Source organism: Sphaerodactylus townsendi, linkage group LG15 (genome assembly GCF_021028975.2).
Source record: "Sphaerodactylus townsendi isolate TG3544 linkage group LG15, MPM_Stown_v2.3, whole genome shotgun sequence".
Taxonomy (NCBI): Eukaryota; Metazoa; Chordata; class Lepidosauria; order Squamata; family Sphaerodactylidae; genus Sphaerodactylus; species Sphaerodactylus townsendi.
The window spans coordinates 223,670-250,813 of NC_059439.1; the positions used below are offsets into that span (position 1 = coordinate 223,670).

The 27,144-nt window shown below is 49.1% G+C and overlaps 1 protein-coding gene across 1 annotated transcript in view; it reads right to left on the minus strand.

Moving 5' to 3' along the window:
• The window catches only part of NSF (N-ethylmaleimide sensitive factor, vesicle fusing ATPase), a 73,427-nt gene that overhangs the window by 27,852 nt on the left and 18,431 nt on the right, over nt 1-27,144 (minus strand). The window contains 5 exon segments of the mRNA XM_048516435.1: nt 167-366; nt 18,550-18,705; nt 22,362-22,437; nt 23,222-23,329; nt 25,988-26,154. Coding sequence (XP_048372392.1) covers nt 167-366; nt 18,550-18,705; nt 22,362-22,437; nt 23,222-23,329; nt 25,988-26,154 — 707 coding nt within the window.

A 27,144-nucleotide genomic window follows, 5' to 3' on the forward strand; every position in this document is an offset into this window, starting at 1 on the left:
TTGAAACCCAGGGTCAAGCTGAAAGTGGTTTACTGGCCCAGCAAGTCTCCATGGCAAAGTGGAGATTCGCACCTGGGCCCTAGTCAAACACCTTAACCACTAGGCCACACTGGTCCCCCAGGGACAGACGGCACCGTCTTTTATTTCTGTTCTTTTCTGCAGTTACCCTCCTCTGCTCCTCTTCTGCGTCTGCAAAGAGCTTGCGGATGTTGGCCTCCGACTCGCCAACGTATTTGTTGAGGATTTCAGGACCATTCACGACTTTGGGCTCTCTGGCGTTCAGCATCTTGCCGATCTGCCGGGCCATGAGGGTCTTCCCACAGCCAGGGGGCCCGTACAGGAGAATGCCTTTCACGTGCTTACAGCCTGGAAGGAAAGAAATGGGGAAAGGGAAGAAAAAACATCAAATTCAGGCTCTTTGCTGGCAGTTACTGATTTATTCAGTACACTTTTCAGCAGCTAACTAGAGGAAATGCCATCATAAATAACAGAGAAAAAACAGTACAGAAACAGAGTAAGAACAACTCGATACCATCCTTGTCTACACAGAAAACCAGCAGCCCACTCTCCCCCCCCCCCCCCATTAATCTCAGGAGCATACAACTAGACCATAAAAGCTTCACAACAGGCAGGGAATACTGGCGAATGTACTGAATTCGGCTTTCACGGCCGGATTCAACTGGTTGTGGTGGGGTTTCCGGGCTTTGTGGCCGTGGTCTGGTAGACACTGGCTAAGTTCATACAAAACACAAGAGGAGATGACGTTTCAGCTAGAAGCCTGAGTGAATGGGGATGATTTAGCCTGCAGAGCAAATACGAACAGGGTAGGTGGGACATCCCACAATCATGATGCCATCACTAACAAAGCCCCGTCCTCTAGTCACTGTTTCACCTCTACCGACAGCAGAATAGAGAGCAGGACCGGAGATGAAGATCTAAGCTGGTCGGTCAGAGAGGAAGGGAGAAGGCCCAGCCCCAAACCACTGCTCTGTATTGTGCCTGCTACGTTGGTTGGTGTGGAGAAGATGACCAAAGCACAGTAGCCTCACTTTAGTCATCTTAGCTTCTAGGGAGAGTTCAGACTTGATTTGATCCACAACCCACTTATCTGTCTTTTTGATAGTTCACCATAAAACTCTCCTCCAAGATCATATTTCAAATGAATCCGCTTTCTTCACTGTCGAACTTTCACACCTATACATAATAATGGAAAATATTACAGTATGAATTATCTTGATCCTGGTCGCCAGTGACACATCCACTATCCCTTCAGAATCTTTACTAGCTCCTTCATGGCTGCCCTCCGCAGCCTCAGTCGCCTTCTGATGTCCTGGCTGCAGCCTCCCTTTGCGTTGATGAGGGAGACAAGGCAACAGAAAATCTTGAACCACTTCAATTTCTTCATTGTCAACCTTAAAGTTGTATAATTCCCCAGCAGTCATTACTTTTGACTTCTTGATGTTCACCTGTAATCCTGCTTTGGCACTTTCTGCTTTCATTAGTAATAATTTTACATCTTCGCTGTTTTTAGCCAGTAATGTGGTATCATCTGCATATCTCAATTGTTAATGTGGATTCCACCAATTTTCATCTTCATCCTCTGAAGATGCTGCCAGCCACAGAGGCAGGCGAGATGTCAGGAGAGAGTGCTGCAAGAACACGGCCATACAGCCCGGAAACCACACAGCACCCCAGTGATTCCAGCCGTGAAAGCCTTCGACAAAATCCAGCTTTCCTTATATGTTCTGCAGTTCCTTATATGTTCTGTAGTTCTTCTGTGAATTATTCCCATCATTTATTTATTTTGTCCTGTTCGTTAATGTATTTTGATATCTATCTTTCAGCATACCTGATCACCCTTTAAATTTCTCTTTCATCTCTTAGATCTTGTGGACCAGATCTCGTTTTTCCTTTTTTGTTGTTCTTTTCTATTTTTCCCCCACTGGTTATTACAATAGTCTCTAGGTCAGTCACTGGAATGCTGCATCTAGACTTCAGATTCTACTTCTCCCAATGTTTACTTTTGCTTCATGTCTGTCTTTAGCAATTTTAAGTTTCATCAGTCATCCATCAAGGCTTTTCATTTCTTTTGGCTACAAGGATAGTCTTTGTGCATTCTTCCTGGATAATATGGTTTCAACCCATAGTTATTCCAGTTCTTGTTTGCTTGAGCTCAATAAGGCAAATCTGTTCTTTAAATGGTCTTTAAATTCTTCAGGAATGTTGTTTAGATTGTATTTTGGCACTGTATCTCAGTTTCTGCAAGTCAAATTCTACTGCACTGTCTTCTGGTTGTCCCACTCAGTTGAACAGATTTATTCTATGTGATGTGCCTGGAGTCCCAGTGAAAAATAAATTACATACACAACATTAAAAACCTGGGACCTTCTGCCTTCTGTTTAGCACATGCCCTCCCAGCAAGCCTGAAGGCACAGAATCTGAGTGTCTCTATGTAGTAGGCCCAGCAAACTGCCGCCCACTCAATTTTGCACTGTCGCCCCCCACCATCCTGGAGCTCCTAATGTTAAATGGACAGAAGGGAGACTATTCTTTGGTATGGAAGGGCAAAGGTAGCCTCAAACACAGGCTAAACTACAACTGATTTTTAAAAATGAACCTGTTTTGCCTTGATGTTATCATAGGGATCTGGATGGAGAAAAAATGATTCGTCAACTCTCAGGCATTTGAGAAAAAAAGAAAGAGAAGCAGGAGAGGGAGAGAGACCCAGCGTGGAAGGGGGAGGAAAGAAAAATATTACTGAAGGTGAAAGACTAATTTTACACATGAACCAGCAAGGTGGTGATAAATTAAAAGTGATCCTTGTCAAATTAGTGTCAGGGAAGGTGGAACATGATCTCTTGTGTAGCCAAAAAAACAGGGAAGCCGGATTTGAATGATGAGTGATGCTGGCAAAGGGGAATCCCAGCTTGCTGAGACGAGACAGGCTACCGAAAGGCTATGAGCAAGTCGGGGCAAATTTAATACAAACAGGTTTGGGGAATTTCTGCTGTTAGGCCAGATGGACATCACCCCTGGCTCCTGCGCGCTTACCCTCTTGCAAGAGCAAGTCAGGAGCTATGCACACTCCAGCTCCATTGCTGCACAGGAAGGGAACCCTCCCAAAGTACATAAGAACATAAGAACATAAGAACAAGCCAGCTGGATCAGACCAAAGTCCATCTAGTCTAGCTCTCTGCTACTCGCAGTGGCCCACCAGGTGCCTTTGGGAGCTCACATGTAGGATGTGAACGCAATGGCCTTCTGCGGCTGTTGCTCCCGATCACCTGGTCTGTTAAGGCATTTGCAATCTCAGATCAAAGAGGATCAAGATTGGTAGCCATAAATCGACTTCTCCTCCATAAATCTGTCCAAGCCCCTTTTAAAGTTGCTATCCAGGTTAGTGGCCATCACCACCTCCTGTGGCAGCATATTCCAAACACCGAACCACACGTTGCGTGAAGAAGTGTTTCCTTTGATTAGTCCTAATTCTTCCCCCCAGCATTTTCAATGAATGCCCCCTGGTTCTAGGATTGTGAGAAAGAGAGAAACATTTCTCTCTGTCAACATTTTCTACCCCATGCATAATTTTATAGACTTCAATCATATCCCCCCTCAGCCGCCTCCTCTCCAAACTAAAGAGTCCCAAACGCTGCAGCCTCTCCTCAAAGGGAAGGTGCTCCAGTCCCTCAATCGTCCTCGTTGCCCTTCTCTGCACTTTGTCTATCTCCTCAATGTCCTTTTTGAAAGTAGCCCCTTTAGTGGCTGCAAGACCATTTCCCACGCACAAGACAGTGGCTGCTGGCCAGGGGCTGCCTTCTCACCATCAGGAGTGATGGTGCAAATGGTTCAGCAGGTCTAAGCAGACCACAGGCTACAAGTTCTGTGCCCGGAACTCACCGCATCTGGGTCCTTTTAAAAACTTAGTAGGCCTGCAGAGGCCTGATGTGGATTGGGGGTGCAATCTAGGCAGGGGTGGGGCTTACCCCAACCGCTCTGCATTTTCCTAACCTGAGACACCACTGGAGTGCCACTATTTGCTCTGTTGGGAACACTAACATGTGCTGGGTAAGGAATCAGGACCTCGTGTACCAGGAGTTTTAAAAAAGCATTTAAAAATGCTTGGAGCCGTAGACATTGAACTCCAGGAGTAATGGCTGGTCAGACCCTAAGGCAGTGATGGCGAACCTTTTTGAGACCGAGTGCCCAAACTGCAACCCAAACCCCACTTATTTATCGCAAAGTGCCAACCTGGCAATTTAATCTGAATGCTGAGGTTTCAGTTTAGAAAAAAAATGGTTGGCTCCCAGCCTGCTCTAGCCTCCAGCAAGTCCCGTGCATACTGCTCCATGCCTCTCTAGCATCTCTGCCTCCTCTGCGCCCCCACCCCTCAGGCAGCAGCCACCTGGAGCACAGGCACCAGGCCTGCCAGCCAAGTCCTCCCTGGTCACCACGGTGCGCACACATTGTGGCCCAGGCCAGCCTAGATATGTGTGTGTGTGTGTGATTTTCCACCTCCCACACGATGAACTCTGTGTGCGCGTGCCCACAGAGAGGGCTCCGAGTGCCATCTCTGGCATCCATGCCATAGGTTCACCATCACTGCCCTAAGGGAGGTAATTCTAACCTCTAGTTTTAATTGGGGGAGGAGCAGGGGAAAGTGCTCTTACTCTTAAATCTAACTCTTAAGATGTTTGGGCCACAGAACTTTAGCAATAACTAATTTCTAGCATAACATGTTTTTTGTCGGGGTGGGGGTGGGAAAGTGAAATATGAATGGCCCTGCTGGGTCAAGTCAAAGGCAGCTTTGCAAGTGAGCCACTAAGGCGCTAGTTGTCTGCTGCAATAAAAAGCACAGCGGGTTTATAAAAGATTCTATGCCTGATAAGAACTTTTATTTGCTGCTGGCAAAGATGCATCTAAACCAATACTGAAATTATGACAGCACCAAGAAGAGAGCAGCAGTGGCGCAGGAGGTTAAGAGCTCATGTATCTAATCTGGAGGAACTGGGTTTGATTCCCAGCTCTGCCGCCTGAGCTGTGGAGGCTTCTCTGGGGAATTCAGATTAGCCTGTGCACTCCCACACACGCCAGCTGGGTGACCTTGGGCTAGTCACAGCTTCTCGGAGCTCTCCCAGCCCCACCTACCTCACAGGGTGTTTGTTGTGAGGGGGGGGGAAGGCAAGGAGATTGTCAGCCCCTTTGAGTCTCCTGCAGGAGAGAAAGGGGGGATATAAATCCAAACTCTTCTTCTTGTTGTATGGGACGAAATCAGAGAAGCAGCACCACCACATTGCAAGTCTGCTCAGGGCCCAGAAACAGGGGTTCGATCCTAGAGAGTGTGCAGTAAATCCAGAAGGCCCGCCAACAGAACAGTAAATGCCGTTGGATGATCCCAGTCCTAGCAAGGAAAGCCTAAGGGGGGGGGGGGTCTCATCCAATGCCATCACTGCCAGCAATGCTTTTAACACATCAGGGATCAACCCCTGCATGTTCCAAGCGTGCCCATTTTCTCAAGAGCTGTGGCCCCGTCCTACACTGTCCTACCTCACCTGCAGCAGGGGCACACCCGTGTCCAAAAAGTGCACCCACCTTGCTAACATGGAAGACATTTGGAACCAAACCAAAGTCGGCCTCCATTCAAATGGACAAGTGATGACAAACTGTAAAAAGTCACAGCCCCCAAACTGTCCTTCAGCAATAGTCGACTTCACATCTGATCTTGGCTTGGGGAGAAAGGTGGGCAAATGTCAGCCCCGTTAACAGGCAGCTGACGAAGCTCGGCTTCTGTTCTCTGGGCCGGCGTGTCTAAATGCCTCCATTTAGCTTTGGGGCCGTCCACAGAGCCCGAAGGTCACTCCGTAATGGGATCCCAGGGCAACCAGGCAGGTTTTTAATGACAGTCTTGCCCGCTAGCCGCCACGCTGCACATCTGCGCAGCGAAAACAAGCAAGCCACACAACAGCTAGTCAAAATGACAGCAACAGATAACACAAAAACACACACAAGACACAAAGAATTGGATTGTCATCACTGCAGCAGATGCTACAGCTCAAAGAATTCTCGGTGCGTTGACATTTGGGGCAGATTAGATTGAAGCAGCCACCTCTCCTGGCTTCTCATTACGCTTGTTCGCAAAGGTCAGACTGGGACGGCTGCAACCACACCGCCCTGCGTGACGACAGCTCCCAGATTCCCACCCCGTTCAAACCCACTGTCCCCACCTCCCTGGACCACTCAAGTGCACACACAGGTGACATCTGTCCATGGGGGACATCTTTGTGGGAACAGCATGAGCGTTGTATTGTCGAAGGCTTTCATGGCCAGATTCAACTGGTTGTGCTGGGTGGTCAGAGTCTGGATCTTAACGTTGTATCTGTGGCTGGTATCTTTCAGAGGTCAGATCACAGAGGGATTTGATCAGTTGGCTGTAGGGCGGTGAGAGCTCAGATGCCAGTGGGGCATATATTGTCCATATACCAGAGAATATGGTACCCACCCTGGGACATGGACAATATATGCCCCACTAAACATTCCCTTCTCACTGACACAGCGTGTAACAGACTTCCCTCTGTGATACACCTCTGAAGATGCCAGCCACAGATGCAGGCGAAACGTTAGGAACAAGATCCACCAGACCACGGCCACCCAGCCCGGAAAAACCAGCACAACCAGCATGAGCGTTATTCACTACTTTCATCATCCAATAGGTGGGCCAGGTGGGTGCTGTTATTGTTCAGGCAGCCTCAGTACTGTTCATGGTGGTTTGTGACCTCCACTGTTCCACAAGCCACTGAAAACATGGAGGCCAATGCTTTGGTTATTTTGTATACAGTCAAAATTTAAATCCTGTGGTTGGGAGGCAGAGAGAAAGGGATGGATGTCAGCAAACACATTTCCCCAGTCTGAGGCTTTGGTACCGTTGTTGATCCGGGGGCTAACAGAGGGAGGAGCAGCTTCCGTCACGAGCAGAAGTATCTCCCCAGCTCTGAAATTTCCCAAGGACCCCTGGAACAAACCCCTCTTCCCTAATCAGCTGCCTGCCAATACCCCAGAAACTGCCTTCCTCCTTCTCCTTCACCCTGAATTAATCAACCACTTGATTGAGGGTGTGGGAAACCGTTTTCTGGAGAGAACCTTGAATGTTTTGTGTACCTTATTGGAAGAATGTTTTTGTGTACCTGCTCATTGCACTGTTAAATGGTAGGAGACAAACTTCTTGGTTAATATCCAGGATTCAATTTTTCTTTTTTAAAAACCATTTTTCTTTACAGTGCCCACAGACATCAGAATATGTGATCTGCCCGTTTGCCACTGGCCTTTGCCAGTGATCCACTTGTAATTGTGTGTATTTTTGGTGTTTTGTCACGTCCCATCATGAACACACACACCCCGCCCCCCCCCCCCACACACTCTCTCTCCCAAGAGCCTCATGTGCCAATTATTTTTTGTTCTGTGAACTATGATTCCATTGAATGTCTCAGGGCTCTACAAGGAGTATTAAGGATTAATAATCCTATTTCTGTGTTATTTTTGGCCATCAGAGCATGATTTAAGGTCGTTTTCTCTACCCTTCAAAATGATTGTCCCATTATGAATCCTTAGTGGTTTGAGGCAGTTTTTGTCTTTCTGATCTTTTGTTATTATTACAAGAATATATAGCTTTTTATAAAAAAGGGTCTCTTAAAAACTTGTGCAGGGAGCCAGCGTGGCGTAGTGGTTAAGAGCAGGTGCACTCTAATCTGGAGGCTTGGTTCCCCACTCTGTCACTTGAACTGTGGAGGCTTATCTGATGAACCACATTAGCTTATGCACTCCAACACATGCCAGCTGCGTGTGACCTTGGGTGAGTCACAATTATTCTGAGCTCTCTCAGCCCCACCCACCTCACAGGGTGTTTGTTATGAGGGGGAAAGAAAAAGGAGATTGTCAGCCCCTTTGAGTCTCCTGCAGGAGAGAAAGGGGGGATATAAATCCAAACTCCTCTTCTTCTCTCCCAGGTTATTTTTCCTAAACTAAAACCTCAGTATTCAGGTTGAATTGCCGTGTTGGCACTTTGAGATAAGTGAGTTTTGGGTTGCAGTCTGGGCGCTTGGTCTCTAAAAGGTTCGCCACCTAAAAGGTTCTGCCACAGGAGGTAGAACCAGACGTTCAGATCACTGTGCTGTGAGACACCTGCTGCGAAGTAACATTGTTAAAACAACAACCCTGCACAGCCAATCAGAAACCTTGCTGGGCAAAAGTTCTACCTGGCCCCATCCACTTCCTAAAAACACTTGGTGGACAACAGTCAAGGTACCCACGAGAATCACTGGGGGGGGGGGGAGACTGACTCTAGCCTCTCAGGAGGAAGAGACAACTCAGAGCCCTTCGGGGGTAGAGCGGTTTATCAAATCAAAGCAAATCAAAAAAATTAATAATAATAATAATAATAATAATAATAATAATAATAATAATAATAATAAAAAAAATCTGGACAGATTATTATTATTATTATTATTAATTATTATTAATAATTATTATTAATAATAATCTGGACAGAACAACAAGAAAACTGATGACAATCCACTACTCATTACACCCGCGTAGAGATGTTGACAGACTTTACCTACCCAGAAAATCAGGAGGTAGAGGGCTTCTGCAAGTGAAACAAACGGTGGAAGAAGAGAAACATGCACTGGCAGATTATGTGAAAAACAGTGAAGAACCAACATTGATGGAAGTCAACAGCAGAAAACTGCTCAAAGTGCAAAAGACAATGAGTGAATACCGTAAAAATACACTGCAAAGCAGAAGAGAAAACTGGCAAAAGAAGGCTCTCCATGGACAGTTCCTCAGGAAAAAAATTGAGGACAAAATTGACAAGGGAAAAAAGCGTGGTTGTGGCTCACAACATGGAACTCTTTGAAAAGGCCGAGACTGAGGAAGCTTGATTCTTGCAGCCCTTAAAGAGACAAGCGAAATTCGAACAAAGCGCCATCAAAGCCAGAATTGAAAAAGTCAACTACAGATCCCAAGTGCAGACTCTGCAAGGAAGCAGACGGGAAACAATAGATCACATACTTAGCTGCTGCAAGAAGATCGCGCAGACAGACTACAAGCAAGCAGAGGTATAATACTTGTTGCTCAGATGATTCACTGGAACTTGTGCCACAACTACCATCTGCCTGTGACAAAAGGAACTGGTGGAATCTACAAACCTGAAAAGGTCACTGAAAATGAACACGTAGTCCTACTCTGGGACTTCCGAATTCAGACCCCGACAAAGTTTTGAAACACAATACTCCTGGACCTCGCGATTGTGGAAAAAAAGAAGAAGTGCCGGATAGTTGATGTTGCAATTCTGGTGACAGCAGGATTGATGAGAAGCAACTGGAAAAACCCATTACACGCAATCACGAGGATTTAAGGCCATTGAACTACAAAGACTCTGGCACAAACCAGTAAAGGTGGTCCCGAGTGGTGATCGGCATTGACTGGGTGCAGTGGCCTAAAAGATCTTGAACGGCACTTAAAAACAATTGCGCTTTATCAAAATCACCCATATGTCAGCGCAAAAGGCCACCCTGCTCGGCTCTGCACGCATTATTCGTCGATACATCACACAGTCCTAGATGCTTGGGAAGTGTCCGACGTGTGATGTAATACAAAATCCAGCATATTAATCTTGTTTGCTGTGTATAACTGTTTTGTAATAATAATAATAATAATAATAATAATAATAATAATAATAATAATAATAATAATAATAATAATATAGTTTTTTGCAGGATCAGGGCTGTAGCCCTGGCTACGGAAGAGGGTGGGACTTTCATTTCCAGATGTAATCTAGAGGTTGAGTCCCAAATTTGGTTGGCTCAGAATCTTCTTTTAACGAGCCCGTGTTTTTGCCTAGAGAGCAACAGTTTGCTAAGCTCCAGTTTTCTGGGCCCTCCTTGCATCTTCCGGAATATCTGTAGTCTTCTGCTTTGGCTGCTGCCTCAAATTTTGGACCCTGCTTTGCCGGTTTCTTGCCTACTTTCATGCCTGTGATCCTTGAACTTTGCTGCCAACATGCTAGAAAGTTGTGATGTCACATCATAAAGAAGGCTGTGCAGCATACTACGGAGCCGGTGAGTGGGGAAGCAGCCAGACGCACGGCGGTGGTTGCTGGTAGCAGCCATATGTTTACCATAACTCCTACTGACCCTCAAAGGTAGGGTAAAAACCAAGACCACCTTTAGGAGAAAGAACAACAAATGGGGACGAACGGAATGGAATCCAGCAGACTGTCTATCTAGGATTTACACGAACTAGAGAACAATTATCTTTCTGATGGAATGCAATAAATAAATAAATAAATAAATAACCGCTCGCATACATACCGAAAAAGCCCTGGGCTACAAAGTAAAAAGAATACACTTAGGGGTAAAAAAAAAATACACCCAGCCCAAAAGTACCTCTCAAATCCTGTCAGTGTTTTTTTTTAAAGCTACAATAATTCATTTGCTGTAATTTTAGGCTTTTAGCAAAATCGCAGCAGAGGAGCAGCAGCAGCAGCAGCCCCATCCGCTAAGAGCTGGAAAATGAGAAGGCGGCTGAGCAGCTGTGCAAAGATTAAAAGGAAGGCCACCAGCATGGATGAGCTGCAGCTTAACTTCAGCCATCAATCGCGGGCAGTTCAGACGCTGCAGCTGCTTGTTGCAGGCACTTAACAATTCGAGAAGGGTACTTACTTATCCTCAAATATCGAGCTAAGATATGAGCCCGGCCCCTCTCCCTGACTCCCTCCTCTCCGAGCAAAAAGAGCCGAGTGCAGTCTGGACGTGACCTCGCCAGGGAGGGCTCCCGGACGTTTTTCTCCTTTCCTCTTGTTATGTGCATCACTCCCCGCTCCGCAATCCCTTCTCCCCAGTCTCAGAACTATGATTAACATGACAGGTGGACTGCCCATCATTTTTACTAACCAAAGATACCAGTGATTAACCCTGGGTAGAGACAACTAGAGGCAGTGGGGTGCTGTGTGGTTTCCGGGCTGTATGGCGGCGTTCTAGCAGCATTCTCTCCTGACGTTTCGCCTGCATCTGTGGCTGGCATCTTCAGAGGATCTTCAGATGCCAGCCACGATTCCAGCCGTGAAAGCTGTCGACAATACAACTAGAGGTAGTTTGCCACTGCCTGGACTTCCTTTGGAGGAGCAACCCTGGACTTCCTTTGGAGGAGGGCAGTCTCTTGTCCAGCTCCAGGGCTGACCCGGCTTCTCTTCTAAAGCTGGGATAGCCTGGGCTGGCCAGGTAACGGCCAGTCCTATTAAACAGCCAACTGCATCCTTGGGGACTGGGGCAACAGAGCGCAGCCCCCGTGCCTGATCAGAACAGTTCTAGGCTAGCCTGACCTCACCATATCTACAAAGCAAAGCAAAGTTGGCCCTGACTGATTTTTCAATGAGAAAGTGTAGCCAGAGGGATAAATTACAATTGTTTTGTTTTAATATGATGTTAGACAGACAGCACCTTTTCATTGCTGGGGAAATTCTGCATGAAACTCTGTCAACCAACGATAGATGAGCTTTTCCATTTCTTTCAAGGGCTGTATTGCGGAAAGAGGTCCATCTGATAGCGGTCTATCAAACATAAAGCACAACTTGTAGGCAGAATCCTACCATTGCTTTGTAGGGAGGAATTCAGTCTTCGGCAGAGTATCCTGATTAACTATATGAATTGGGACCTCACCACTCACACTGATTTCTCTGGAATAGCAGGAAGAGCCAGAAGCTGGAGAAGTTGGCTCCTAAGAGTTGAAAGTCTTTGTGCATCACAAGCTACACCAGAAGGCATGGATCAAGCACACCTTTTTGATCTAATACAAATCATGTGGATTTGATATATTGGAGAAACTCTGTTTTTTCTAAGTTTTTATCTCTCACTCCTGTCCATGCAACTTATGAAAAACAAGAGGCTACCTGATTAAAACATAAATATATGTTTAAAAACCAACCCATACGTTCGAAATGAAATAAATACATCTTTGTGGACATCAAATGATTAACTTGCTCTGCACCAGTTGAAAACACTCAGATGAAGGGTGGGGGGGGAGATCCTGAAATCCCCTTGTGGCTACTTGTTGGAATTAGAGACTTATTGTAGCATTATCCATACATTACATCTCAACTAAAAAACAAGAGTATTACAGTAGCAAATGCAAAACAGAGGAAGGACTCTGAGACTCCAGGCGCCTTTTATCCAAGATGGCGCCTGGAGCTAGCCGCTAGTCACGGAGCTCCGGTAGATGTTGTGAACTTCAGGACCTATGAATAATTATGATCACCGACTATCACCAACAAGAACTGAGTGAGTACTTAAGAAGTACCTAAGAAATATGGGGCTACTAGTTTTACTTTCACCTCGGGCTGCTGGAAGTCCTCTGTGGGCGTTTCCCATCCGGCGGTCAGAGGGCGATGAAAGAGCCGACTGTGAGAGAGCCAGGGGGTGGCAGTTTTGGAGGGCCTGGGCCAGGTGCACCCAGGTGAGTTTGGCTAGCCTGAAGAGGGGGGCTGGTGGCAGAGGCCCCCCAGAACCAGACATCTGGGTGCATCCAATGCCAGCTGGAGCCTCCGGGCAGCAGCGACAGCCAGAGGGGTAGCGGGGGCGGGGGGGAGCACCCAATGCACTGGCACGTCCTCTGCCCCCACCCCACCCCGGAACGCCCCTTCCACACCCCCGCCATGCCCCACAGGGTCATGCGCCCGGTGCATTGCGCACCCCCCGGCCCTCTTGGAGCTATGCCTCTGGCGACAGCCAGCTGGTTGTGAGAGAGCCAGGATTGGGCACACCCGCACAAAAACAGGGCCCCCGAGGCGACGGCAGCAGCACCTTCTTGCCGGGGACATCAGAACCCAGACTTACACAATGATGAAATTGTTAAGAAAATGTGGGAATTTTTTATAATATGAAATCTGTATATAAATAACTAATGCAATTTATGACATGAAATTGATATGCTCCTTGATTTCATTATATAGAGCTAAAATATTGCTGACGCTTATCTGTACCTTATAGAAACCCTTGCATGTGGCGACTGAATTGATACAATAATAATTTGCTGTCTTCATGAAAGAAAAGAAGTTATTCTCCTTCTCCTGAAGAAGACTTGGAAAACGTACCTTAACGCGCGGGACGTTCGAGAAGTGAAAGTATTTTTACACTACCCTATAAGAGACACTTGGGCAGTGAAAGTACTATTATACTATGTTAAAATAGACATTTTTGAAGACGTGAAAGAATTTATTACAGTACCTTATAAGAGACATTTGGAAAGTGAAAGTACTTTGAGTTTTTTCTTGGTTATGAAATGTTGTGATAAGTTCTCTTATTTGATGTTATATGATGAAATTTGAGCAGCTATACAATATAAAGAACTATATATGAGAAATCTGTGTTGCACTTTTTGAGCCTACGCCTGTGTGCGACGCGCTTCTCTGGCTGGCATTCCTTACGTTGCACATCTGTGTATTTTTGTTATTATGTGAGTAGGTACGATGCTTTGATGTTACTAGATGGATATGTTATGTAATAATGCTACTATTATGGATGTTATGATGATTAGATTTTTTTTGATGTTATATTGACATATTATGAAATGTTATTATGTTTGCTGACGATATGCTATGGAATGCTATTAATTACCGTTTCCCCGAAAATAAGACATCCCCTGAAAATAAGACGTAGTAGAGGTTTTGCTGAAGTGCTAAAAACAAAGCATCCCCCTGAAAGTAAGACGTAGCAAAGTTTTTGTTTGGAAGCATGCCCGTCGAACAGAACACCAGAGCATGCAGCTGTGGAGCAGAAAAATAAGACATCCCCTGAAAATAAGACACAGCACATCTCTGGGAGCAAAAATTAATATAAGACACTATCTTATTTTCGGGGAATCACGGTATATTTTCTTTTTAAAATTTAAACGGGAATATTGAATACTTGTTAATCTGATACTGGAGTATTGTTAAGGCTTTGATAGACTGTTTATTGTTAATGTTATGATCAACTTCATTGTATTGCTATGTTTTACTGTTCTATCTGATTATGTTGTTCACCGCCGTGAGCCCTTCGGGGAAGGGTGGTATACAAATTAAAAATCCAAATCCAAAATATTGGCAGGGAGATGGCAGTTGAAACCTGGGTCTGCTTGGAAGACTTGGGAGCCCCCAAAAGGAATCTCCCTGGACCTATTTTAAAGTGATCTTAAGACCCCAACCTGGTCTCAAAGCAGGCTCTCCTGCTGCCAGGGCTAGAACTCAGACATGGACCCTGGAACCCCCTCCCACGAAGGTGAACCTTCTGATACGCTTCTGCTAAGCATCTGCAGCACTTTCTATTTTCTTTGACTGTAATAAAGGGTGAATTGTATGTGATTACCCCTCCTCAAGATCCCAAGACAGAGAACAACGATAGGTCCTAAGAGTCCAAAGCAAACAGCTTTGCAGAGAACTGATCCAGCCAGGCTACAATTGGCATATTTATTGCTCCTTGTTTGTGAGACCCAGGAAGAAGGAACGGCCGGCCAGCCGGGGGGAAAGAACACCAAGGGGGGAAGAGGCCTGCTGCTCCACACAGGTCCAAAGACTCGGCTTTCTTCCCCTTTCCCCCTCTCCGTGAATTATTGCAGCAATCCTGAGCAGATGTCAGTCTGGCATTGCAGCACTGAAATATGGTTAGCCAAGCAAGTTAAAACTAAGGCAAGAAAAGAAAAGAACGAGTGTCAGGAAGCAGCACTTTTCTTCAAATTTCAGATAAGCCTCTTTAGCCTCAGGGGGAACCTCATGAAGAGAAAGAGGAGCTGAGTGCTGCTGACGAGCAAGGAACATGTCCAGAGAAAAGAGGGCTACAGGGTTAGGTCTGGGAACCTTGAGCTAATCAGTATCAATCAGTAGTGTTTGTTGTGGAGGCTCACAAGCACCAGACTTGTCAGTTCGGGCAAAGAAGGCATTTTCAGTCCCCTTTACCACCCCCACCCCATCCCAATTTCCCAAGAATTCCCGAATACAGTCTTCGGAGCTGAGAGGCCCCGACTTCCTGCCCCAATGAGATAACAGATGTGATTCTTTCCGAAACAGTACAGGGGCCGCTAGGAGGGAGGCCAGATTCTTGTCCAAGGCCAGATTCTTGTCCAAGAACTCCCCGAGGGCCTCCAATTCTCAGGGGCTCATAGCACACAATCACGCCTTAGGCAGTCTGGCCCCTGGCACTAGCTCTGTCTTGCAATCCTTCTGATGGTGGGGCGGTAGGATATCACACACACCCTCCTCCTCCTCCTCCTCCTCCTCCTCCTCCTCCTCCTCCAAAGCTCTTCCCAAGTCTCAATATCCCTGAGGTATTGCTTGCCCCTCCACTGCCAGCGCTGCCAAGGGGGCCTCTATCATCATCAGCTCGGTGCCCTTTAGTGGAGCCGAGGCCCTTTGCTGGGGCCGATCATGCAACCGGCATGAGGGGGGTTTGAACCACACCAGTCTACCCCTCCCCTGCATCTCTGGGTCATGTCTGGGTAGCCCACGCCATCCCTAGTATCACAGGGCAGTTCCCTGCCACCACGATTTTAAACTGTAGCATTTCCCAGTGAGACCTGCACCCAACCAGCATGGGTCTGGTCTGGTCAGCAGCCAGGGGACACCCTATCATCATGCAGCCATCCATGTTTTAGGCGAAACAGTCTGAACCACAACCCCTCGGCCACCATGGGATGCATTAGGCACTTCGAACTCCCTGTGACAATGAGGCCCCTCGCAGCCATTTTATCCCCTCCTGGCCCAGTTCATTAGGGTCAGGGGTAGTCTTAATGGTCAAGAGTGCCCAGTTTCCTGACCTGGCCATCGGCAATGTCGAGGTCGCTGCCGTTTTCTGCTGGCTCGAGGCCGGCCTCCCCCTCGGACGTTTCCTTCATCGAGGTGCTGTCGATGGACTCAAGGCTCCCCATCCTCATCCTCATCCCTTCTGTGAGGGCCAGCTTGCGTTGAAGTGGTTTCTTCCCCGTGGTGCTCTTCCGTGCGGGCCTTGCCCCACCCCCGGGGCCCCTGGCTGGCCTGCTCCGTTCTTTGGGCACGTAGCGATCAGGCGCCCACTATCCCCACCATGCAGACACAGCCCCAGCGGCCTCCGGCGCCCGATCACCGTCTCCCCCTGGGTTCGACTAGGGTTGGTCTTCTTGGCCCCACTCTTCAGACCCGCTCCCCGCGGCACCTCCTCCAGGCGCCCTTCCGCCTCTCCAGCCAGGCAGATCCATCCCATCAGGGTATCCGGGTCCCCGGCCACCAGCAGCCACTGCAGAGCCTCAGGGTCCAGGCCACCTTTGAACAGGTGTATAAACGTTCCTTCAGGCCAATTCCGGACCTGGCTGGCTAGTTGGTAGAATTCACTAGCGTAGTCGGCTACCGACCGGGTCCCCTGGCGAAGACGTTGTAGCTGGGTTATCTTCCAGGAACAGGTCTTTGAACCGGCACCTCAGGGACAACATGAACCAGTCGAAATCCTGTAGCTCGGGGGCATCTTCCTCAAACAGCCCCACCCTAGTAGACACTGCTGCCCTGGCTGTGAAGGCCAGGATGCTGAATGAGGCGTCAGCTGAGGGGTCGCCAGCTCAAGGTGACGTTCAACCCCCTCTGTCAAATGTGGGGGCCCCTGGGTTTGGGATGATGGAGCCCTCCTGGCCCATGCCGTGGCTGCACGACTGAGGATGGAGTTGTGGAGTCATGGCAAAGGCTTCATGTGCCTTCTTAATGGAGTGGTTTGCCCGCTGGTCGAGTGAGTCCCGCAGGAGCCTGTGCCCGCCTCAGACAGCAGTCCCAGAACTTGTAGTGCAGCCACTGGGGCAGCCCGTAGAGGGAGCTGGAGGGACTGCTCCATTAGTGGGGCGGAGGCGTACAGCTTCCTGACCGTGGAGAGGAACTGCCTGTTTGCCAAGGGCTTCTTCTGTCTCGCTCCCAGCTTATTATCCAAGAAGGGAAAAGCCCTTCTTCTTAGCTATTGCCTGGGGCAGAAACTCCCTGCCGCCCATGGTGGTAGACCTGGTGCCCGGGTCCACCACTGGTTCCCCCCTTCATGGCCTTGAACATGCAGGGCTGACAGGCACATGAGTAATAGGGAACCATAGTCTTCCATATGGAGGGACTTCTTCTCCTACCCTGGGGGCTCCTCCTCCTCCTCAGGTGAAGTCCCCTTCTTCCTCAGAGAAAGGAGCCCCCTTACCCTGTAATATTGAGGTCACCCTCAGAGTCTGCCGAGGGAAACCCATGGGTGACGGGTGTGCCTGCGTTTCTGGGTTGTTCTCAGGCACAGGGGTCCCCCCCCCCCCCGCTTTTTGGTTCCATGCTGGGTTGCAGTGGTAGAAGCGGCCAGAGCATATGTGGCCTGGGGAAGGGGGGCTGGAAGGGGAGGCGGGGGGGGGGGTTTCCCACGTCCAGCCTGGGAGGGTAACCCTGCTCCTGCAGGGTTGCCCTTTACCAGCTGAAAGGTCTGGGGGTCGCGGCAACAATACCAGTTTGCAGGTCTTTTCCACTGGTCTCAGGATGGCTGCTGCCCATCCCGGCGCTGGGGGAGGCTGCCTCCATTTCGCCGGAGCCCACAACAGCGAAGGGTCGGCTGGACGGTTCGGATGCCATCACCGAGCTGTCCTTGGCCTCGCCGGAGCCCCGCAGAGCGAAGGGTCAGCTGGGGAAGTCAGCTGCCGCTGTCTCCCTCGTCGCTGGAACAGCCCTGGCTGGGGCGTCCGCGGTGTGCTGCTGCCAGCCAGCTCATAGCAGCCAATCTCCCTTGTCAGCGGTGAGGAGGTCCGATCCGGAGCTCCCCCGTGTGGTTGGGTTGGGAAGGAGGAAGTGTAGAGAGAGGGAGGGAGTTTGAAGGCTCCTTCTGTGGAGAGGGAGCGTTAAGGGAGAGGAGGTAGCCTTACAGGGAGGCTTGTGAGCGGCATGGAGGGAAAAGGAGAAAAGGAAGGTCTCAGAATGGAGAATAAAGTGGAGCAGGTGATCCCATGGTCTGCTCTCCATGGAGGCAGGAACTACACTGAGGAAATGGGGGAGGTCCTGCCCAGCAGGAAGGGGCAGAGTTAATTTCCTGCCTCCCCAATGGGACAGTGGGAACCACCCACAAGATGTCCTCCAGCCCAGGGGAGAACCAGTGTGTAAAAGGTCACCACGGAGGCTGGTTCCCGTGGCCTGGCAGAAGCAGCCTGCCTGGAGGTTGTGAAGTTCCATGACATGCAGAGGCCAGACTACCCAAGTCTACATGCCGCAGATCCCAAAGTTCTCGCTTTGCAGAAAGTCCAGTCCTAGAAGAGGCCACCTTCTGACATTTGTTTTATTTCTTGCTGCTTGGAGAAAAGACGTGTGGCCTTCTCATCTCAGAGGCCTGATTCTGCTACATTTCCCGCTGTTCGGGCAACCATGGCTCTTGCTGAACCCTCGCCCCCCCCCCTTTCTGGATTCCTGCTTGTGCCCCAGCTCCACCCGCCCCTTCTGGACTGGCAAGTCTCCCGTGCTCAGAACCGTGTCTGAAGCGCCACAGTGGCCCTGGGTTCAGCACTCACCCATTTGCTCCACAATCTCGGGCGGAAACACTCGGGAGGCGAACGCCCGCCGGAAGATGTCCGAGAACTCCTTGTCGAGGCCCCCGATGCCCATCTTCTCGAAGTTCCAGTCGGGGTTGATGATCGACTGGCGGTTTTCTCTGGTCTTGGATTTGCCTGCAGGAAAAAGAAGCCGATGAAAGAAAGGTTGGAAAACCTCAGCAAGACACAGAAAGAATGCACGCGAGACGCTACAACAGTCATGGCGAACCTTTTCGAGACTGAGTGTCCAAATTGCAACCCAAAACCCACTTATTTATCGCAAAGTGCCAACATGGCAATTTAACCTGAATACTGAGGCTTTAGTTTAGAAAAAACGGTTTGCTCCGAGGCGCACTTTACTTGGGAGTAAGCTTGGTGAAGCAACCGTGCAACACTTCGAACAGGTGAATCACGACCCTAGGAGGGTTTACTCAGAAGCAAGGTCAGCCTAGATGTGTGGGGGAGGCGATTTTCCCCCCCCCCCCCCCCGGATGACAAACTCTGTGCGCGTGTGCCCACAGAGAGGGCTCTGTTTGCCGCCTCTGGCATGCGTGCCATAGGTTAGCCACCACTGTGCTACAACGAAGATGCTGCAGTAAACTTCAGGCGGTGTGTACATCATGAGCCTGACATGCCACATCAGGAGGGAAGAAGAGTTTGGATTTATACCTTTCCCTGGAAGGAGTCTCAAAGTGGCTCACAAACTCCGTCCCTTCTTCTCCCCACACCAGACACCTTGTGAGGCAGGTGAGAGAGTTCTGAGAGAACTGTGACAGGCCCAAGGTCAAGCAGTAGGATTCATGGGTAGAGAGAGCTGGCAGGCATTGTGGTTAAGAAGAGGAGCAGGAAGCCCACCCCACCCCACCCCCCACCCAAATCTCAGCTCAGCCACAGACTCCCTGAAGGACTCTGGCAAGCCGCCACCTCTCCCCTTTATCTCGGGGGCATTATGATCCTGGTCTACCTTAGCAAGTGTTATCAGGATTTTTTTAAATACAGGTAAATGCCTTTCATGTCAGGGAAAACAACTATTCGACTTGCCTGACAGCACATCAGTTACCTCAGTGTTTAAGCCAACTGAATTCTCCCAGTATTTCTTTTAATGAAGAGTTTTATCCATGGGGCTACCTGCAAAGAGACAGCGTGGGCCTCGAAGGTCCCAGTCTCTCAACTCCTCTAAAGACAAAGAGCTAGAATTGCCTTAAACCCGGCTGGAAGTTTCACGCCACCCTAGAAACTCTGCTTTTTTCTCTGTGCGCCAGACACACAGGGAATTTTGCACAGCTACTCAACGCCAGCACATGAAGGCTCCTAGCTTCATTTTCAAGCCAAGTATCTAGATCTCTCGGTAGTAGTGACAGGCCAATGGCTTCTACAAAAGGCTCTAGCTGGTCGTGTGGTTGTTAGCCGCCCTGAGCCTGATTTTAGTTGGGAAAGGGTGGCGATGAGAATGAATTAAAATAATAATGAGGATGATGATGTGAGCGCACCCTCTGCCAGCCACCCATGCAGGGTAGGCCACCTTGGCCTCGTAGGAGCTCGGCTACTCTTTTGGAACAATCAAGACGCGACTCTGGCTTCTGTTCATACCTATCGTCAGGTAGTTAACAGCACACCGGTAAGCCTCAGTCCCTGCATCACACCACCCAACCTCTCTTTCCCTGACTCCCTTTTATCCCTCTCAGGAAGGCTCCCTCCCTCCTGGGCGCTCCCTGTTCTGGCCCCCTAGTGGCTGGCAAGCTCTCTGCCGTGCTGTGACAGCCTGGGACTGGCGCTTCAGGCCTTCTTCCTTGATTGCAGCCTGGTTGAGGCTGTGCTGGCCAAGCCCCGTTCTCTAAGGCGGCAGTGGGTTGCTGATTGCAACTCGGTCAGGGCTGTGCAGTCTCCACCCTTCTCCCTGGGACTGCTGAGACGTGCTCTTGCTGCCCAAACCCTCCTGCCGTTTCCTTGCAGTTTCTGGCTTCCTGGAGGTCCCTGCTTCTGCTGATAAGCGCAAGGGGGGTGGCAGTTGTGGAATGCTCCAGGGTCCCTGGGCGAGTGTCTATGACACAGAAAGGGGTGGAACAGGCTGCCTGGTGCTCTGAGGCAACGCCGTCCCTGGACACACGATAACAAGGATGATACAAATAGCAGTTCCTGCACATTAGTTCTACTTGTTTTCTCCCAGTCTGTTAAGCCCATGCTGCATTTTCCCCTCCTCATTATTTCCTACCCCCCCGCCCCGATCCCTACTTTGAACCATTCACAGCTCATGCCTGGCACTTCTTTCTATCTCCAAGGGGGAAAAATCCATACATTTAGCTACCAAATGTTAAGAGGCCAATGAAATCTGCTCATCTGATATTTCTGTTTATTTCTAAATTTCTACATCCCCCCCACAAAAAAATAGGGGGGGGGGGAATCTTCAAAAATCTCTAGGAACTGTACAGCTCCAAACTCCATCCCCAAGGGAGCTTGTAGAATCTCTGCAAAATTGTGGGCTGATAGCAAGAGGGGCCTTCAGACAGTATTTTAAGGAAGGGGGAAGAAGAAGAAGAAGAAGAAGAAGAAGAAGAAGAAGAAGAAGAAGAAGAAGAAGAAGAAGAAGAAGAAGAAGAAGAAGGAGGAGGAGGAGGAGGAGGAGGAGGAGGAGGAGGAGGAGAAGAAGAAGGAGAAGGAGAAGGAGAAGGAGAAGGAGAAGGAGAAGGAGAAGGAGAAGAAGAAGAAGAGGAGGAGGAGGAGGAGGAGGAGGAGTTTGGATTTATATCCCCCCTCTCTCTCCTATAGGAGACTCAAAGGGGTTGACAATCTCCCTGCCCTTCCCCCCTCACAACAAACACCCTGTGAGGTGGGTGGGGCTGAGAGAGCTCCGAGAAACTGTGACTAGCCCAAGGTCCCCCAGCTGGCGTGTGTGGGAGTGCCCAGGCTAATCTGAATTCCCCAGATTAGCCTCCACAGCTCAAGCGGCAGAGCTGGGAATCAAACCCAGTTCCTCCAGATCAGAGTGCACCTGCTCTTAGCCACTACGCCACTGCTGCTCCCCACTACTTGGAGAAGGGCTTCCCCACTGCTTGGGGTCATCAGCCATTTCGCTGGAGGCAGAGCTGGAGGGGCTTGTTTATTTGGCCATGGCTCTCCTACCTGCACAATATTTTGTGTCCTTCTGGTGAGCCCTGATAAAAAGGTATTGCCCAGATGTGGACTCACTTTCTTCACCCTGCTTTCTTCTCAACAGCCACCTGAGCTCCCTTCCTGTTTTCTAATTCTCTGCTGCCACATGCTGGTCATGTGCAGTATTGTCAAAAAGAGAGAAAGACCCCTGAAGCCAACCAACCAAGCGAGGCTGAGATAAGTGACCCTGCAGACGTTCATTTCAGCTCAGGCTGACATTTCCAATTTTACTCCAGAATCAAATACTGCAGGAGCCCCCCCCCGCCCCATTTTTAAAAAACGGCACATGTGCATCTGAGCAAACGAAACTAAGTTCGCCAGCAGAACTTAAACCATTCTCAAAAGAGCGACGCGGGAAGCCCGAGACGGCTGGAACTAAGAACAGCGTTTAGAAGGGAACTTCTTTTTTAAAAAAGTCAAGGTGACTGCCTACATTCTGCCCAAGCCCTTTCTTCAATAGATGAAGCGTACAGACACATATCTGCGTATACGCTCTGAAGCCTGCATCACCAGTACCACAGACTACCACAGGTAGCTGCAGGAGGGCAGCTGATCTGAAGTTCCACTTCTGGGACTATCAGCAAACTCCACGTATCCACTGCTCAGAAGGAGCAACTGTTTCCCCGCTGCTGCATACGTACCAATGAGAGTCAGAGAAGAACTATCTGCCTTTTCAAAAGCCACCTGGCTGTTCCCAACGACGAGGCCGACATCAATCTGAGCACGGAAGAAAAACAGAAGCCCCAATTAGAAGCCCTGAAGGGTGCTGGCAGACACACGTGCTGGGCGTGGTTCCCTCGAGAGCCTCCGGACAAGGAGAGGCTCGTTTCTGCATTGCAGCCAGCTCGGCGGCGGCAGGAATCCACCAGCAGCAAAGTGTGACAGTCATGATATTCATTGTAGTAAGCTGGCATTCGACCTAGACAATAATCTTGGTGTCCTTAAGTGTAAAAAAAAATGACAGTAAGGGTAGTTCCACCGTGGAATCAGCCGCCCAAGGAGGTGGCGAGCTCCTCCTGATCAGCAGGCCTTAAGCAACGGAGGGATACACACTAGGCTGATCCTGCATTAAGAAGGGGGTTGGACTCGGCGGCCTGTAGGGTCCCTTCCAACTCTGACTCTCACCTGGAAGGACACCTGGGCTCTTGCCACACAGGCACGTGACTCTGTCTTGCTTTCTTCCTTAGGTGCTGGTTTGGGGAGCATCCACGCGCCACGTGCCATCCAGCCTCTGCCCCCCCCCTCCTCCTCCCACTTTTGCTGAGATCTTTCCTAAACCTCGTTCGGTTCAGTCTTTTCAGAAAGCAGAGCCAAAGCACTTTGGGCTGCTGTATAGGTGGGGAAGTGGGCATTTCTGCGGGGGACGTGCTTGCATGGCCTCAAAGCATTTTCCAGCAAAGGATGCTCATTAGTTCAGCTGCCTCAAATGCAGAGTGCCACATGGAAGGGATGCGTCTGCAAACCAGCTCTGAGGCGGTGGCACTCCAACCGTGGCTCCTACCTTCTGCTTTTTGCCCGACGCAGGCTCTCCCTTGAGGATGCTGGGGTCCATGGCCTCAATATCCTTGACCAGGAGGCCAAAAAGCTTGTCACTGAAGCTGAACACAAGCTGCAGGAACAAAGTGAAGGAAAAAAACCAAGCTGTTTAAATACCGTCATGCGCTTCTGGTAAAAAATGTGAGTCTAGAACATAGGTGTCAAACTCGCGGCCCTCCAGATGTTATGGATTACAGTTCCCATTATCCCCTGCCAGCATCATGCTGGAAGGGCATGATGGGAACTGTAGTCCATAACATCTGGAGGGCCGCGAGTTTGAAACCTGTGGTCTAGAAGCATAATGGACTTGGGCTGCTACCACAGCTCCCCCCCCCCCCATTTAATTTTTTCACATTCATCTTTTGATCTACAAGGATGCTGTTCTTTAAAGGTTCAAGACAGAATTCTGTGTATTTCTGCAACTAAAGAAAAAGGACTGATTAGCAAAAGCATTCAAGAAATCATGGACACAACTCTTGGGCGTGGGTGGCACCCACAGACATTCCACGTCACCATCGCTCCATTTCTAAGCGACTAAATACAATGAAGCCTTGAGGTGTCTTGGTCTACAAATCCAAATCAAACAGGATTCATGCAGGAGGGACAAAAAAAGATCCCGAGGCCTGCAGACTACTGGAAAGGTCACAGTTCTGCTGGGAAAGACGGGAATAGATTTTACGAACGGTTAAGAACATAAGAACATAAGAACAAGCCAGCTGGATCAGACCCCCAAGAGTCCATTCTAGTCCTAGCCTCCTTCCTTGCTTAATACTCACAGTGGCCCACCAGGTGCCTTTTGGGGAGCTTCCTACCAGGTAGGATGTGAACGCCAAGAGGACCTTCCTGCAAGGCTGCTGCCTCCGGATCACCAGAGTCTGTTAAGCTAAGGCATTTGCAATCCCCTCAGATCACTGCAGAGGCATCAAGACTTGAGGTAGCCATAAATTGACTTCTCCTCCATAAATCTGTCCAAGCCCCTTTTAAAGCTATCCAGGTTAGTGGCCATCACCACCTCCTGTGGCAGCATATTCAGAGGTTTCAGAGGTCCGGCTGCCTGTGAGAAATGGCACCTGCCCAGCCGCTGTTCTTCTGAACTTCTAATCAAGCATCTCTTGGGCCCTTCCTATAACCACAACAGGGATTATGAACAACTTGACCTTTGGCCTTTATGGCGCTGAGAGGCCTCTGGAACCCAAGCAGCTTGCTGGCGGCTTACTCGTCTCAGAGGCCATACCTGGGAATGCCTGCAAATCACTCTCGGCAAGATTCATTGGAAACAAAGTATCTCTACTCTACTCTTCCCACGAAGCAGCTTCAGGCTCTTAATGATCCCCCTGAGCTCCGGCCTGCAAGAGGGGTGTTCGTGCGCACGCACACTCTATGCACAAGTGGGAGGGCAACTTCCTTTTAACTTGCTCCTGCAGCTGGGCCACCCACAGTGGGAAGCTAGTTTTACTGAGTCAGGCTGCTTGTTCTTTTGCCCGTGGTGATTTAGAGAAGTCCTGCCCACTTTGTTTTAACAAAACGCCTCTCAACCCCCAATATAAATCAGATGTAGAACTTAAGGCCCATACCCTAGTCTGGCAAGTTTGTAAACTTAAAGATAGCCCACAAACAAATGGGACCTGAAAGCCTTATTAGAATTAGCAAGGTAACAAACCCATAGTTAGAAGTTGGCTTCATAATCTATGCATCAGCCCAGAAAACGCTACCTCAGTCACGGCCGCCAATTTAACTTCCTATGAAAGCACAGTTCCTCTCTGCCCTGGGACCGAAGGATTCCTTTGGCTGTAAAAACAACACCAAGACAGCTTACGTCTTGAAACAACCCTGAATTGTCACCCAGTCAATGAAGTAAGGCCTCAAAAGCATCAAGCCTACTGGTCTAAATTAAGGCTTCTTTTCACCCTTTGTGAGCAGCAGTGGCGCAGTGGTTAAGAGCAGGTGCATTCTAATCTGGAGGAGCTGGGTTTCATTCCCTGCTCTGCCGCTTCAGCTGTGGAGGTTTGTCTGGGGAATTCAGATTAGTCTGTACACTCCCACACACAGCAGCTGGGTGACCTTGGGCTACTCACAGTTCTTCAGAGCTCTCTCAGCCCCACCCACCTCACAGGGTGTTTGTTATTGGGGGGGGAGGGAAAGGAGTTTGTCAGCCCCTTTGAGTCTCCAGCAGGAGAGAAAGGGGGGATATAAATGATACAAATGATTCTTCTTTTTCATGGTCTACAATAGAAGAAGAAGAAAAAAAAGAAGAAGAAGAAGAAGAAGAGGAGGAGGAGGAGGAGGAGGAGGAGGAGGAGTTTGGATTTATATCCCCCCTTTCTCTCCTGCAGGAGACTCAAAGGGGCTGACAATCTCCTTGCCCTTCCCCCCTCACAACAAACACCCTGTGAGGTAGGTGGGGCTGAGAGAGCTCCAAGAAGTTGTGACTAGCCCAAGGTCACCCAGCTGGCGTGTGTGGGAGGGCCCAGGCTAATCTGAATTCCCCAGAGAAGCCTCCACAGCTCAGGCGGCAGAGCTGGGAATCAAACCCGGTTCCTCCAGATTAGATACACGAGCTCTTAACCTCCTATGTCACTGCTGCTCCTGCTACGCCACTGCTGTACAATAGAGCACCAACATTCATAAAGACTCGCTTCCTGGTAGCAATTCTCATTTGGAAATTGGTCAGTACTTACAAGATGGATACAGTTGTCCTGCCGAGCGAGAAATAAACGTGGAAGAAACAAACCTGCTGCCCGACTGTGAACGACTGATTGTTGAACTGCTGGATGAATTCTGCCGCCATTTTGTCTGAATCGTAAGGGTTGGAGTCGACACTCTTTTTCTGAAGGAAGTCGATCTCAATGGTCATCGTGCCAATGCACTGCTTGGTCTTATCAAAGTTATACACGGAAACTGAAAAAAGGGGAGGGGGGCGGTGGGGGAGAGGGAAAAACAAGCAGTTCAGTAACAGGTGGCCAGATCCTGGCCCAAGCAATTCCCAGCTACACAGTGAAGAATCACACGCACAAAGAAATAAAAAGAGACAAACAAATTATTTCGTTTACTTCAACCTATCTTTGAACTGAAAGAACAAGCTAAGAATTAATGCTTAATTTTTAAGTAGATATATATTGACTGGGGTGCTGTGGGGTTTCCGGGCTGTATGGCCGTGTTCTAGCAGCATTCTCTCCTGACGTTTCCACTGCATCCTCTGAAGGTGCCAGCCACAGATGCAGGCGAAACGTCAGGAGAGAATGCTGCTAGAACACGGCCATACAGCCCGGAAACCACACAGCACCCCAGTGATTCTGTTTAAAAACCTCCAAAGAAGGAGACTCCACCATCATCCAAGGCAGCGAATTCCACTGTCGAACAGCCCTGACAGTCAGGAAGTTCTTCCTAATGTTTAGGTGGAATCTCTTTTCCTGCACCTTGAATCCATTACTCCGTGTCCTAGTCTCTGAGGCAGCAGAAAACAAGCTTGCTCCCTCTTCAACATGACATCCCTTCAAATATCTAAACATGGCTATCATGTCACCCCCCTCAACCTTTGCTTCTCCAAACATCCCCAGCTCCCTAAGCCTCTCTTCGTAGGGCATGGACTCCAGACCTTTTACCATTTTGGTTGCCCTCCTCTGGACCTGTTCCAGCTTGTCAATATCTTTCTTAAATTGTGGTGCCACGAACTGTACACAATATTCCAGGTGAGGTCTAACCAGTGCAGAATAGAGAGGTACAATTACATCCCTTGGTCTTGACACTATACTCCTATTGATACAGCCCAAAATTGCATTGGCTTTCTTGGCCGCCGCATCACACTGCTGACTCATGTTTAGTTTATGGTCTACTAAGACTCCCAGATCCCTTTTGCATGTAGTGTTGTCAAGCCAGGTGTCACCCATC